Source organism: Mustela erminea, chromosome 10, assembly GCF_009829155.1.
Source record: "Mustela erminea isolate mMusErm1 chromosome 10, mMusErm1.Pri, whole genome shotgun sequence".
NCBI classification, from domain to species: Eukaryota; Metazoa; Chordata; class Mammalia; order Carnivora; family Mustelidae; genus Mustela; species Mustela erminea.
Genome location: NC_045623.1, coordinates 67,629,674 through 67,643,374, shown reverse-complemented (window position 1 = coordinate 67,643,374; position 13,701 = coordinate 67,629,674). Strand labels below are relative to the sequence as shown.

Below are 13,701 nucleotides of genomic sequence, written 5' to 3'. Positions count from 1 at the left end.
AAGACCAAGAGTGGCATGCTCTACCAGCTGAGCCAGCCAGGGCCCCCTGGATATTCCTGATTATATACTCATGGTGCCTATTTCTGTGTTGTTGTATTTTTTTGCAAATTAGTAGCTAGATTCGGAGGCTTAATCAGACTCAAGTTTGATCCCTTGGGCAGGAGTCTTAGGTATTGTGCTCTTTCAGTAAGGAAGTATATAATATATGAGTTTGTTTGGTTGGTTTTTTTTTCTGTGATGTTAGTGGTTGTTGACACTAGTTCCATTAATTCATTGGGGATCAGTGGTGATATTACCATCATTTATTTTTCACTTTTCAGTTGGATTACTTTTATATAAAGTCACTTTCCATTATATACATTCGGTTACTCAATACTGTGTGAACCACAGTTTAAGATATATGTATGAATCTATATAAATGGGGCATTCCTTAGACCTAATTTTGAACAGAATCTGTATCTATTTATTTATTTATTTTTAAGTAAACACTACACCCAGCGGTGCCTGGGTGGATCATTTGGTGGTTAAGCGGCTGCTTTTGGCTCAGGTCATAACCCAGTGTCCTAGGATCCAGCCTCACATCAGTCTTCCAGCTCAAAGGGAAGTCTCCTTCTCCATCTCCCTCTGCCCCTCCCCTCCCAACTTGTGCTCGTGTAGGAGCGCACACTCTCTTTCTCTCTCTCTCAAATAAATAAATAAAATCTTCAAAAAAAATTAAATACTACACCCAATATGGGGCTTAAACTCACAACCTCAAGAGTCTCGTGCTCTATTTTTTTTTCTTTTTTTAAAGATTTTATTTATTTATTTGACAGAGATCACAAGTGGGCTGAGAGGCAGGCAGAGAAAGAGATGGGAGAAGCAGACTTCCCGCTGAGCAGAGAGCCCAATGCGGGGCTCAATGTGGGGCTCAACCCAGGACCCTGGGATCATTACCTGTGCTGAAGACAGAGGCTTTAACCCACTGAGTGACCCAGGTGCCCCGAGGCTCATGCTCTATTAACTGAGCCAACCAGGTGCCCTTGAACAGAATCTCTTGGAGCTGAATGAGAGCTAGATAAATCTGGGGGAAATAATTAACACAGTTATTTGATGAATACTTATTGAGCACTTATTCTGAACCATACATAATGCTAATTATTGGGATATAGTGGTGAATGGGTCAGTTGAATGGAGGGATTATGGTAATGGTTATGAAGGAGATGTTTCATGGGGACCTGATTTAGATTGATGGGTCAGGGAAGGGCTCTCTAAAGAAGTGTCATTTAACTTGAATAGGGAAAGATGAGTAGAAATTAGTCAAAGAAAGAAAGATTTCAATAAGCAAGTTATATATATAATGGCCTTTTGCTGGGAAAGAGCTTGGGTGATTGAAGGATCAGGGGAAAAAGACCAGTGTAGCTTTAACATGAGTTAAGGGAAATTAAGGAATTATCTTAAGAGACAGATTTACTTAAGATTTACTTTAGGTGCAGCATAGAGAATGTTACCCATAGGCTTATCATAGGGTCTAAGCCTATCTAACGTATATCTCTTTAGCATATGTACACCTTCATAGGATGACTCTTCTGAGTGGGTTGGAAAGTAATCATTCGCATTTGTTTCAAGACTTACATGGCTATACCAGATTCCATCTATACAAATGATGTTTGGCTAGAGAAAGTTAGAGGGTTGAAGAAATCCTAAAAGCTAATCTTATGGCTATGTTCAAAGGTGTCTGGAGAAGCCAATGAAACTCAGATTGCAGAAGCATTGAAGCGGTACAGCGAACGGGCATTCTTTGTCCGGGAAGCTCTATTTCACCTTTTTAGCCTGACTCATGTGATGGAAAAAACAAAGCCAGAAATTTTAAAGGTAAGAATAAGAAACTGGATATGAAAACTTTGAAATTATCTTCCTGGATACAGATGATGGCTTTGTGAAGAAAATCGGTGAAAATTTGCATTTAGTCTTTGATTTTTTTTTTTTTTTTTGTAATGGGTTTGATGATAAATGATTTCAGTTGTTAGCCATAAATGAGAGAGAAGATAGTTGCATAGTGTTATTGAAGTTAAATACCTTCTACTTCATATTTAACTACCTAAAACCAGTGACCACTGTGATATTTTTTTCACCATCTGCAGTAGAAAATGAAAGTATATGACTGGAATCACAACACTGCATTGTATTGCTTCCATATAGACTTTTTAAAGATATATAATATTGGTATTCCATAAGGCACCTTCCCATGCACTTTTAAGCACCTGTGCTTTCATAATTAATTCATGATATTTCCCAATTAAAATCTTTTAACCAAGACAGCTTTTGAAGAGCAAGAAAGGAAGATTCTTAATTTTTGTTGATTGTTTAGGGCCATGTTTATCAGATTGTGTCCTTTGTCCACCAGAAGTCTGGAATATTATTTTTAAGATTTTTTTTTTTTTTTGTCAGAGAGAGAGAGAGAGAGTGAACACAGGCAGACAGAATGGCAGGCAGAGGCAGAGGGAGAAGCAGACTCCCTGCCAAGCAAGGAGCCCGATGCAGGACTCGATCCCAGGACGCTGGGATCATGACCTGAGCCGAAGGCAGCTGCTTAACCAACTGAGCCACCCAGGCGTCCCTGGAATATTATTTTTAAAAGCATATTTGTGAAGCCCACTCTAGGAAATTTAGATTCAATAGGGCTGGATGAGGTACAAGAACCTGCATTTTAGGGGCGCCTGGGTGGCTTAGTGGGTTAAGCTGCTGCCTTCAGCTCGGGTCATGATCTCAGGGTCCTGGGATCGAGTCCCACGTCGGGCTCTCTGCTCAGCAGGGAGCCTGCTTCCTCCTTTCTCTCTCTCTGCCTGCCTCTCTGCCTACTTGTGATCTCTCTCTGTCAAATAAATAAATAAAATCTTTAAAAAAAAATAAAAGAATCTGCATTTTAATAATTCCCCAAGATAATCCTAATACACATTTGAAATCAGTGAGTGTAGGACTGTATTATATTTGATGCCTCATTTAGTGGGTACAACAGTCTTACAGATTGTGTAACTACAGATCTATGAGGTTAAGTAACAGTAAGTTAGTAGCAGAGAGAAATGACCTAACCACCCCATTATCTTAAATTTTCAGAATAGGGTGCGCTTGGATAGGAACCAATAACATTTCAGTCCCTGAGATGTTACCCCCAACACAGCCACCCCTCCATATACCAGAGGATATTGGCACTTGATATATGAATTACCCGTTTTGGTTTTGGTTACTGTGAACCTGAGCAGCAAAGAACCTCTAGTCCTGATCTGAAATATTTACTCATTCATTCATTCAGAGAATGGTACAGAGAGAAATGAATATAGAAAATTCTTTTAAGGGATTCAGTTCTAAAGGAAAGCAAAGGAAAAAGATGGTAGTTGGCTGAGGAACTATTTTTTTAATTTTTATTTATTTATTTATTTATTTTTGACGGACAGAGATCACAAGTAGGTGGAGAGGCAGGCAGAGGAGAGAGGGGGAAGCAGGCTTCCTGCCAAGCAGAGAGCCCGATGTGGGGCTCGATCCCAGGATTCCGGGATCATGACCTGAGCTGAGAGCAGAGGCTTTAACCCACTGAGCCACTTGGGCGCCCCAGGAACTTTTTTTCTTTTTTTTCTTTTTTAAGATGGGAGAAAAAAACCAGCTTTTTATATGCTGATATGAATGATCCAGTACAGAATAAAAACTTGATATAGGAAATAGAAGAACAGCTGAAGCAATGTCCTTGAGTAGACAAAAAGCAAAAGATGTAACATGTAAGTGGAGGGATTACCTTCAGAGAAGAACCCAAAAAGATCATTTATGGTAATAGGAACACAGAATGTGCATGTTTATGTACTGGCAAGGGGGATACACGTGGTAGTGAGAATCTGAAATTCTTTTCTGAATGTTTCCTTTTTCTCCATATAATTGGAAGCAAGGTTCTTTAGCTGATAGTGAGGATTGGGAGGATTTGTTGGGGATTGAGGAGAGAGGAAAAGATGAGAAATAGTTACGTAGGCCAGAGGGAAGCAAATGGATTTTATCGTACTATGACTTTAGCCGTGTTCGTAAGAAACTGAATGTCGGAATTTGAAAGTGAAAAGTTTGCCTCTGGTTTACTCTAAACTCAGTAAGAATTTATTTAGTGCTTAGAATATAAGAGGCACTGTACTAGGTCTGGATGAGTTACGTGAATAGAAAACATCATTAGCCCTACGGAAAAATTCCTGGACATGAACAACTTGATACCTTCCTGGACCAGGTAGGTGAGAACTATGTGTTGATAAGTGATTGCTATGCCCTAGGCTCTTTGCACATGAGGATAAAAAAGATAATTTAAGCCTGCTTAGAAATTGTTAGAGATCAACAAAGTAATGTTGCTATATTAAGAGGGCTTATATTAATAGCATGAATAAAGAGAACTAATTTTTTTTCTAGCTTGTGGTTACTGGGATGAGAAACCACCCTATGAATTTGCCAGTACAACTTGCAGCAAGCGCCTGTGTGTTTAACTTAACTAAGCAGGATCTTGCTGCAGGAATGCCTGTTCGACTCCTGGCTGATGTGACTCATTTGCTGCTCAAAGCCATGGAACATTTTCCCAATCACCAGCAGGTAAGCGTGTGGGAATTCCTATTCAAATAGTCCTTTTAGTGTTTCCCACCCATCTCCTACCTCCATAGAGTTCAATTTAGTAGACCAGATCTGGAAATTCAAATGCCTTTGCAGCCTGCAAAGTAATAAATTTATGGTATGACTGAGTATAGGAAAGCAGAGAAGTAGAAAACTAAAGAGTACATTCCCTGCCTGAAAGTATTTAAATCCAAATATTGAGGGAAATAGTGCAAACCATAAAAAACTCATCTTCCACCTCAATCTTGACTTTGGATAATTTCAGCAAATATCCCATAACACATCTATTCTGGGCCAGGCACTATCAAGTACTCACATACAGAAATGAGTAAGACATGGGTTTTCTACTTCGAGCCATATGGTATGTATATAACCTCTCCTATTGTCAGGATGAAAACTGAAAATATAAAAATTATATTTTTCATTCTTAAAATGTAGCAGCTAGTTGGCAACTTAGTAAAAAATACTCATAAGCCAAAAATCAAGTAAAAATGTCAATCCAGGGGTGCCGGGATGGCTCAGTCAGTTGAGCATCTATCTGCTTTCAGCTCAGGTCATGATCCTGGAGTCCAGGGATCAGCCCTGCATCGGGCTCCCTGCTCAGCCGGGAGCCTCTTCTCCCTCTGTCCCTCCCCCTGCTTATGCTTTCTCTCTCTCTTTCAAATAAATAAAATCTTTTAAAAAATGGCAATCCAGATAGGTGATTGGATCAGTAAAGCCTCATTGAGGGCAGTTACCAAATTGGATAAGCTTTAAGCTTTGGTTTTTTGGTTTTTGTTTTTTTCCAGATTTATTTATTTATTTTAGAGAATGAGCACACATGCGTGCAAGCATGGGGAGGAACAGAGGGAGAAGGAGAGAATCCTCAAGCAGACTCCCCACTGACAAGCCCATTGTGGGGCTCAGTCCCTGGACCCTGAGATTTTGACCTGAGCTGAAATCAAGAGCTGGCCACTTAACCAACTAGGCCACCCAGGCACCCCTAGGCTTTGGTTTTTATGGCTTCTGGAAGCCAGGTAGTTAGAGGACAAAGCAGAATCCACCCAAAGTCCACCAGAAGGAAGGGGGATTAGCTGATATTAATTCTATTTATTATCCTACCTTGTCTCATGGAAAAGACAAAGAATATGCACAAGTAAACTCACATGGGTTCTTTGGAAGTCAGTCTTTCAAAAGCAGGGAGGCAGAACAAAAGTTGTAAGAAATCATTGGTGTTTCATCAGTGATCTTCCTTTTTTTATAGAGGCTACACCTAGTTAAAAAATAACAAAGCAATATTTTATTCAGGAATTTCTTTCTCCCTTTGGTTCTTTAGTTACAGAAGAATTGCCTCCTTTCACTTTGCAGTGACCGGATCCTTCAAGATGTTCCATTCAACAGGCAAGTGTTAGCCCTAGAACTTAAAATGGGCCAAAACGGAATTTTAGAACTCTGTCTTGGGCCATTTCTTGCCAGTTGGCATATCCTTCGTGTATAGTTAATAAGTGAATGGGATTCTGCATTATCCTATAGAATGCTAACTCTACTTTCTCTGATTTGGTACTTTGACATTCCTGTTAGCAGATTGGCCTCTGTTTTCATAGTCCTTTGCTTAAAAATTTATATTATGGTTTTTAGAATATTCATACAATATTGTAGGCTGAAGAAACTGAGGCATATGGACTCAGTGTCTTGCCCATGATTTTGTGTCTAGTAACTGCAAGGCTAGAAAGACTCAAGTCTTCTAGTTTTAGGTCATGATCTTTTCTCTGTATCATACCTCTTATTATTATTTGATACTGAATTAAAGAAGAAACTTTTTAAATAGAGGTTAAGGGAGGTTATATAGCTGGATTCAAGTAACTTAAAAAGTGTTTTCCCTTGTTTTCTAAGATGTGATTTGAGAGCTAAAAAGGATTTTTTGTCATCTATTTTAAATATAATTTTTAAAGATGATATTGAAAAAGAAAATATACTTATGATTTAATGAGAAGTATATTTCTCAAGCAGCAATTTTACTGTGATTTATTTGTGTAAAGTACTGGCACAGCTGAGGAATGAGATGTTCCATTTACTATTTCAAATCGTTTGGACAAACCTAGAACTACATATATCTCATGTAGGTTACTAATTTTTATTTTATAAATACTGAGCATCTGTACTGATTACATGAAGTCATATGTAGGAAAGACATAGTCACTTTCCTTTTTTTTTTCTTAAAAACATAATCACTTTCCTAAAGAAAATTGTCAACTAACCCTGGGGTTGAGAAACCTCTTTTAAAGGGCTAGCCAATAATATTTTGGGCTCATTAGCCATAGGGTCTCTGTTGCAGCTACTTAACTCTGCCATTGTACTTCCTAAAGCAGTTGAAGATGATACATAAACAAATGGTTTTACTATGTTCCAATAAAACTTCCGAAAATAACCAGCTGGACCCACGGCTATAAAATCACTATATGTAGGCTATCGTTTACTTACCTCTGATCTAGCCAATACACTGCTAGATTTGAGCTTCTTTGTGGTCAGAGACTGTGATTGGTTAATCTCTTTGTCTCTAGTGCTTAAGTGGATGTTTGATGGATGAATGAATGAAAAATGAGTATGACAGAAGACAGAATTTTTCATAGAAGAAGATGACAGAATGCATTGGGCCCCCCAACGAGGAGGGAAAGATTTCATCTGATTGGTGATCATTAAAGATTTCATGTTAGTGATGGCATTTGAGATATTAAAGATAATTGATGGCATTTGAGATAAAAAGATAATGACTAACCTGTATAAATCACTTCCTGTTGCCAAGCACTGTGCTGAGTGTTTTACATATGCTTATTCAGCCCATAAAAAAGTCCTGTGAAATTGTTATTCTTATAATTTTCATTTTATAGATGAAGAAACAGAGACACAGAGAGGTTTAGTAATTTTCTCAAGGTGATAAGATAGCAAGTAGCAGAATTTAGATTTAAATCCAGAATGACTCCAGAACCTCTACTTTTTACATCCATGCTATATTGCTTTGAAGATGAGAGAAGGTTGGATTGATTGTTTTATGTCATGGGAACTGCACAAATACAGGTACAGAGGAAGTTAGTAATAATATTAGAAAAAATAACCTTTATCAAAAGCTTGGTGTGTGCTAAGTTCTGTACTAAGTCTTAAGTTTTATGTGTAATATTATTTAATCCTCACAACAATCCTATTGAATAGATCTTATTATTTTACAGATGAGAAAATTGAAGTTCAGAAAGATTAAGGAAATTGCCCCAGGTTCCCAAAGTTAGTAAGTGGTAGAAGTAATATTTGAAACCGGGCTGACTCCAGAATGTGTGATTTTCTTAACAACTTTCCTGCATTGCTTCATGTGATAAAATAACATATTTTATTATTATCAGTAACATTAGGTAGAACTAGAATTTAAACTCCAAAATACAAGAAGCATCAGAATCTGTGCTCTTAACTATAAGGCTATCTTAATCATAATTCTGGGCATGTTTGGGGACTAATGAGCAGTCCATTTTACAATAAGCTTTGGGTAGGCAGGAAAAAAGATTTGAAAGTTCGGGCCCATTGTTAGAGTCCAGAAATATTGTTGAGTACAGGAATTACATCATACCTAAGTTCTCTGACAGATTTATGTATTACCAATATGTAGGCACAAATTGAAGGGAAAACAATGGAGGCATAATGGCCCATTAGAAATCTACTGTAAAAGAATCCAAGATGGCCTTGGGAATAGAAAGGAGGTAATAGTAAATTTGAAGGAATTCGCAGAGGAGTAATTTTATCTATATAATTCAGACAACATGTATTAAACATCCATGTGTGAAGCTCTGTATTGGGTTCTTGGTATAAAGGGCTGAATAGTTTACAGTCCTTTACCTCAAGGAACTAATCATGGGCCAATGGAGGATTCATGTGAAGCTGCAGATAATCACTCTGACAGAGTTATAAACAAATGGTTGTTTGTTACAACTCTGATAGAATTACAAACAGATGCTAAGGAGCAGTGATAAAGCAGTGATAAACGTATCAAGGAAAACTTCTCAGCACAAGTGACATTTGAGCCAGGTCTTGAAAGGTGAAATTATAGGTATATTCCTTGGTGTCATCCTGATTTCTCTCCTTATGTCACACCCCACATTCAAGTCCTTTGACAAATCCAGCTATTTTCCAAATATATCATGAATTCAGCCATTTCTCATCACTTTCATTTCTATCTCTTGGACTAGACTAAAAGCGATTTCTCTCCAAAATTATTATGGTAGCCTCTGAACTGTTCTCTTTGCTTCTTTATTTGCCTGTTGAAGTTTATTTTAAACTCAGCTAATAGAATAATCCTATTAAAAACATAAGTCAGTTCATGTCATATCTCTCCTCAGAATCTTTCTGTGGCTTCCTGTCTCACTCTGGAGTAAAAGCTAATTCTTTCAAAGACCTTATGATATGGCACTCCTGTTACCTCTGACCTCTTGTCTCAGTACTACTCTTGTTCTCACTGCTCTAGCTCTCACTGGCTTCCGTGGTATCTCTCAAAACCTCCAGACATATTCCCAATGCAAGGTCGTTGTGTCTTCTTCCCTCTGCCTAGGATGCTTTTCCCCTAGACAACCACACAGCCAGCTTTCTTACTTCCTCAAAAGTTTTCAGTGAGGCCTTTCCTGATAGCCTTACCTAAATTCAACATTTCATATCCTCTCTTTACCTGCTTAATTTTTTTTCCTCTATAGCACATGTCACATATTTTACTTACCTATTTATCATCTATCTTCCATACTACAGTGTAAGCTCTATGAGAGTAGAAATATTTTTCTATTTTGTTTACTACTCTGTCTCCAGCACCAGGAACAGTATCTGGCACAAACCAGGGGCTCAGTAAATGCTTATGAATGAATAAATGAATATTTCTGTTGTGCTAGATGCTGTAAGGACCCAGAAAATAGTACAGTGTAGAAATTACTATAGGATAGATATATGTTATAATTCTAGAAGATAAATATCAGATGGTTTTGGTCATATTTCCCAAACTCTTGTTTCTTTACAAAGTGTTGTTAGAATTAACAGCTAGAAAAAAATTAAAAAAAAAAAAAAATTAACAGCTAGGCACCGTTTCCAAAACACTCAAGTATAATTATTCCGTTATCAGTTAAGAGGAATTTTCCCATTCTTTCTCACCTACCTAAATTGTAGCATCATTTCCCAGCTAGAACTCTGAAACTGCCTCCATCTCCAAGATTCATTCATGGAAAACCCTTTGTGTGTTTTCAGGTTTGAAGCAGCCAAGCTTGTCATGCAGTGGCTGTGCAACCATGAGGATCAAAACATGCAAAGAATGGCTGTTGCTATCATTTCCATCCTGGCTGCCAAGGTATCTGAACTCCCATAATTGAACAATTTTCTGTAGGAAGCTGTCTCCCGTTGCAGTTACTATTTTCTCCAAAACCTATGTGCCAGAAAAGTTAGTAAGCCTCTTTGCCAGCCTCTTTTTTCAGGCTACATTCAGTATTGCAGAATTCCATGTTGATCAGAGATTTTAGTCTGACCTTTGGAGCCTGTTGCCGTGAGTGATATTAAACTCACACTGGTGAGTTTTGGGACTTAATTACCTTGTCTTCTGCTTGTTTGCAGCTTTCAACAGAACAAACTGCGCAGCTTGGTGCTGAGCTCTTCATTGTCAGGGTAAGTCTAGTATCTCCTCTGTGCAGACCACTAGATAGTCTTCATTTTCAGGCAGTGTTGTGTATTTCAAAACATTATTTTTGTTACTTCTAACTGGATATATTCATTTATTTTTATAGAAGCAGCTTTATTCCTCAACAGAAATGGAAAGAGCCCTGAACTAGGAGTCAGATGACCTAGGATCTAACTGTAAACTCAGTTTGTGAACTTAGACAAATTTTGTGAATCATTGGAGCCTAAATAATCCTTAAGATCGTATCTAGACCTAAAATTCTGTTATTTTGTTATTTATAAAGAAAATGTAGAGACCGTTGTAGGCATGAAATTGTGCTAGATGCTTTGGGGGAAAAGATAATTTAAATAACAGACAAATAATTTTGATTTCTCAGTTAAGGAGATGATACAATGAACAGCGAAAAGTTAAAAATCTTTAAAGAGAGTAAATATAAACAGTGTCCTAGGGAGGACTGGAGGAAAAGTCTACTCTTTCCTTTTCTTGCTACAATCCTGGCTTGAGGTGTTTAAACAATAATGGTAGATGGAAAAGTCAAATGAAAGACTCTCCTTTTTTTTTCTTTTTAAGATTTTATTTTTAAGTAATCTCTACACCCAGCACGGGGCTCGAACCCACAACCCACAACCCTGAGATCAAAAGTCGCACTTTCCACCGACTGAGCCAGCCAGGTACCCCAAAAGACTCCCTTTTTCTGTGATTTACATATTATGTATGTAATGAGAAAGTCATTCCTTTGATAAATATATGTAGCTAGCTCCTTGCTAGATGTTAGGGATTCACATTGAATTATATCTATAATTTCTGTCCATAAGAAGTACTAGAGAAAATAGCTATGTAGATGTGGTTGTAATACAGTCTAATACATATAATAATAGCAATAGGAATGAAAAGAGTAATATAAAGAAAGGAGAAAGCTGTGATGGTATAATAGAGTAGGAATTCTGGAACTGACACATCTGGGTTTATTCCCAGTTCCGGCACTTAACTAGCTTGGGCCGTCACAAAAATTTACTTAGAGGTTATGAACTACTTTGTACAGTTACTATGAAGATTAAATGAAAAGGAAAATAAGATTAATTGAAGGGGAGGCACCTGGCTGGCTCATTTGGTAGAGCATGCAACGCTTGATCTCAGGTTGTGAGTTCAAGCCCCACATTGGGCATGGAGCTTACTTTGAAAAAAAAAAAATTTATTTGAAGTAATATATGCTAAGTGCTTTGCACAAAATAAATACATGTTAGATAAGAAGGGATGCTGATTTTATTTATTTTTTACTATTTTCAGGGATGACACTTTAGTTTTAAATATGGCTTTTCATTGTTATACATGTGTTTCAGTAGTTTTGGTTGGAGATATATGCAAAGATTTTAAGGAAGTAATTAACTTATATGCTTTAGGGGAAAATTAAACTTAGTTTAGCAGGAATTAGTAGCAGTAGTAGTGGTAGTAGTGATTATCACTAGCCTTTATTTAATCTCTTGATCATCACCCACAGTTTACAGATGAGGAAACAAAGGAATAAATTGCCAAACAAGGTTACACAGATGCAGATTCTAGTGCCACGTTCTTAGCCACTTAATGATTATTAATTCCCCTGAGGTGTTTTTATTTCTAAAAAAATTTTTTCCTGAACTGCGTGTAACTTTACGTAATAGTGTTCATTGATGTTTTCTTGTATCTGTTTGAGCAGAGCTCCCTTTTACCCCCAAAAGTATAATCAAAAAATGGAATTATGGATGCCTTATCTAGGTTTCAAAACATTTATCGTTCAGACTTAAATTTCTTGGGTTATGGCAATGACAGAAATAATTTACAAATGGAATTTCAAAGCTATTATCTTATTCAATTCCAATATAGACTTTGATTCTCTTACTATTGTATATAATTTGTTTGTTCTTTTTTTTTCCTTAAGGAAGACTTGGAATTCGATAGAATTAGGTCTTCCAATTCTTATTTTCTCTTACTAAGTTGACTATGATCAAATTACTTCATATTTCTCAGTCTACATTTCCTCTCCTGAAAAATGAACGTAACAGTACTATAATATAGGATATAATTTGCTGATACTTAATAAATGTAAATTCCTTTCCCTTTCTCCACCTCTACTTTTTTTGTCCAGGATCTAAATGAATATATGTTGTGACTAATTGGGTAAGATAGTTTTCGTCAGCTCTAAATGGTTTGCTTTTTATTTTATTTACAGGATACTAGATTATAGGTATCATCAGAATAATAAAGTATTTTTGAAGATCCTATACTTTTTTTTGTTGAAGGAAAAAGCCTGACCAAAGAAGATGTTTGTTGTACTTTTAAAAACTTTTATAGGAAATGTTTTAAGCCATGAGACCAATCTTCATGACTTGTGATTACCACGACTAATTACAATAACAGTTTGTGATGAGAAATTCATTCTATTTCTTTCAGCAACTTCTGCAAATAGTGAAGCAAAAAACCAATCAAAATTCAGTGGACACTACTTTGAAGTTTACTTTGAGTGCACTTTGGAACCTCACAGATGAATCTCCAACCACTTGCAGACATTTTATTGAAAACCAAGGGTTAGAACTCTTCATGCGGGTTCTAGAGGTTAGAATGGGAATTTAGCCTATAGTTTTGACATTGATTGATTTTAAGTATTCATTTATTATATTTGGTTATTTAGGTAGTTACAGGTTTCTCTTTCTTTTTACAGTCTTTCCCAACTGAGTCATCCATTCAACAGAAAGTCCTAGGACTTTTGGTAAGATAAAAACATATAAACATTTCCTGCTAAATTCCAAGCTGTAATCAGTTATTTTCCTTCTGAGGTAGTACATTGAAAAATGCTTCTCAGGGTGTGTGGGTGGCACGGCTGGTTAAGTGACTGACTCTTGATTTCTTGGTTTCCACTCAGGTTATGATCTCAGGGTTGCAAGATTGAACCTCAGGTGGATTTCCATGCTCAGCACAGAGTCTGCTTAGGTTTCTTTTCTCCCTCTCCCTTTGCCCCTTGTGTTCTCTACCATCCTGCCCTGGCACACTCTCTCTCTCAAATAAATAAATCTCAAAAAAAGCGGGGGGGGAGAATTTTTCTCTATTTGTAAACACCTAATGACATTAGAAAATATATACAATATAATAAAATGAGAAAAGCAGGCTATAAACAACATATACATACTAGATTTTCACCACATTAGGGGTACCTGGGTGGTTCAGTTGTTACACATCTGCCTTGGGCTCAGGTTGAGCCCTGCATAAGGCTTCCTGCTGAGCAGGAAGAGCTTCTCCCTCTCCACTCTCCCTGCTTGTGTTCCCTTTCTCACTCTGTCTTTCTCTGTCAAATAAATAAATAAAATCTTTAAAAATAAAAGGATTTTCACCACATTAAAAGGAAAAATACAAGTTACATACTTTATTATATATGGTTTGGTCTAGTATAG

At 37.0% G+C, this 13,701-nt stretch overlaps 1 protein-coding gene across 1 annotated transcript in view; it reads left to right on the top strand.

The window, feature by feature from the left end:
- The window catches only part of ZYG11B (zyg-11 family member B, cell cycle regulator), a 92,647-nt gene that overhangs the window by 46,893 nt on the left and 32,053 nt on the right, over nt 1-13,701 (top strand). The window contains exons 4-10 of the mRNA XM_032303641.1: nt 1,714-1,854; nt 4,417-4,593; nt 5,927-5,991; nt 9,856-9,955; nt 10,216-10,266; nt 12,707-12,868; nt 12,975-13,022. Coding sequence (XP_032159532.1) covers nt 1,714-1,854; nt 4,417-4,593; nt 5,927-5,991; nt 9,856-9,955; nt 10,216-10,266; nt 12,707-12,868; nt 12,975-13,022 — 744 coding nt within the window. The remainder of the gene's footprint in view (nt 1-1,713; nt 1,855-4,416; nt 4,594-5,926; nt 5,992-9,855; nt 9,956-10,215; nt 10,267-12,706; nt 12,869-12,974; nt 13,023-13,701) is intronic.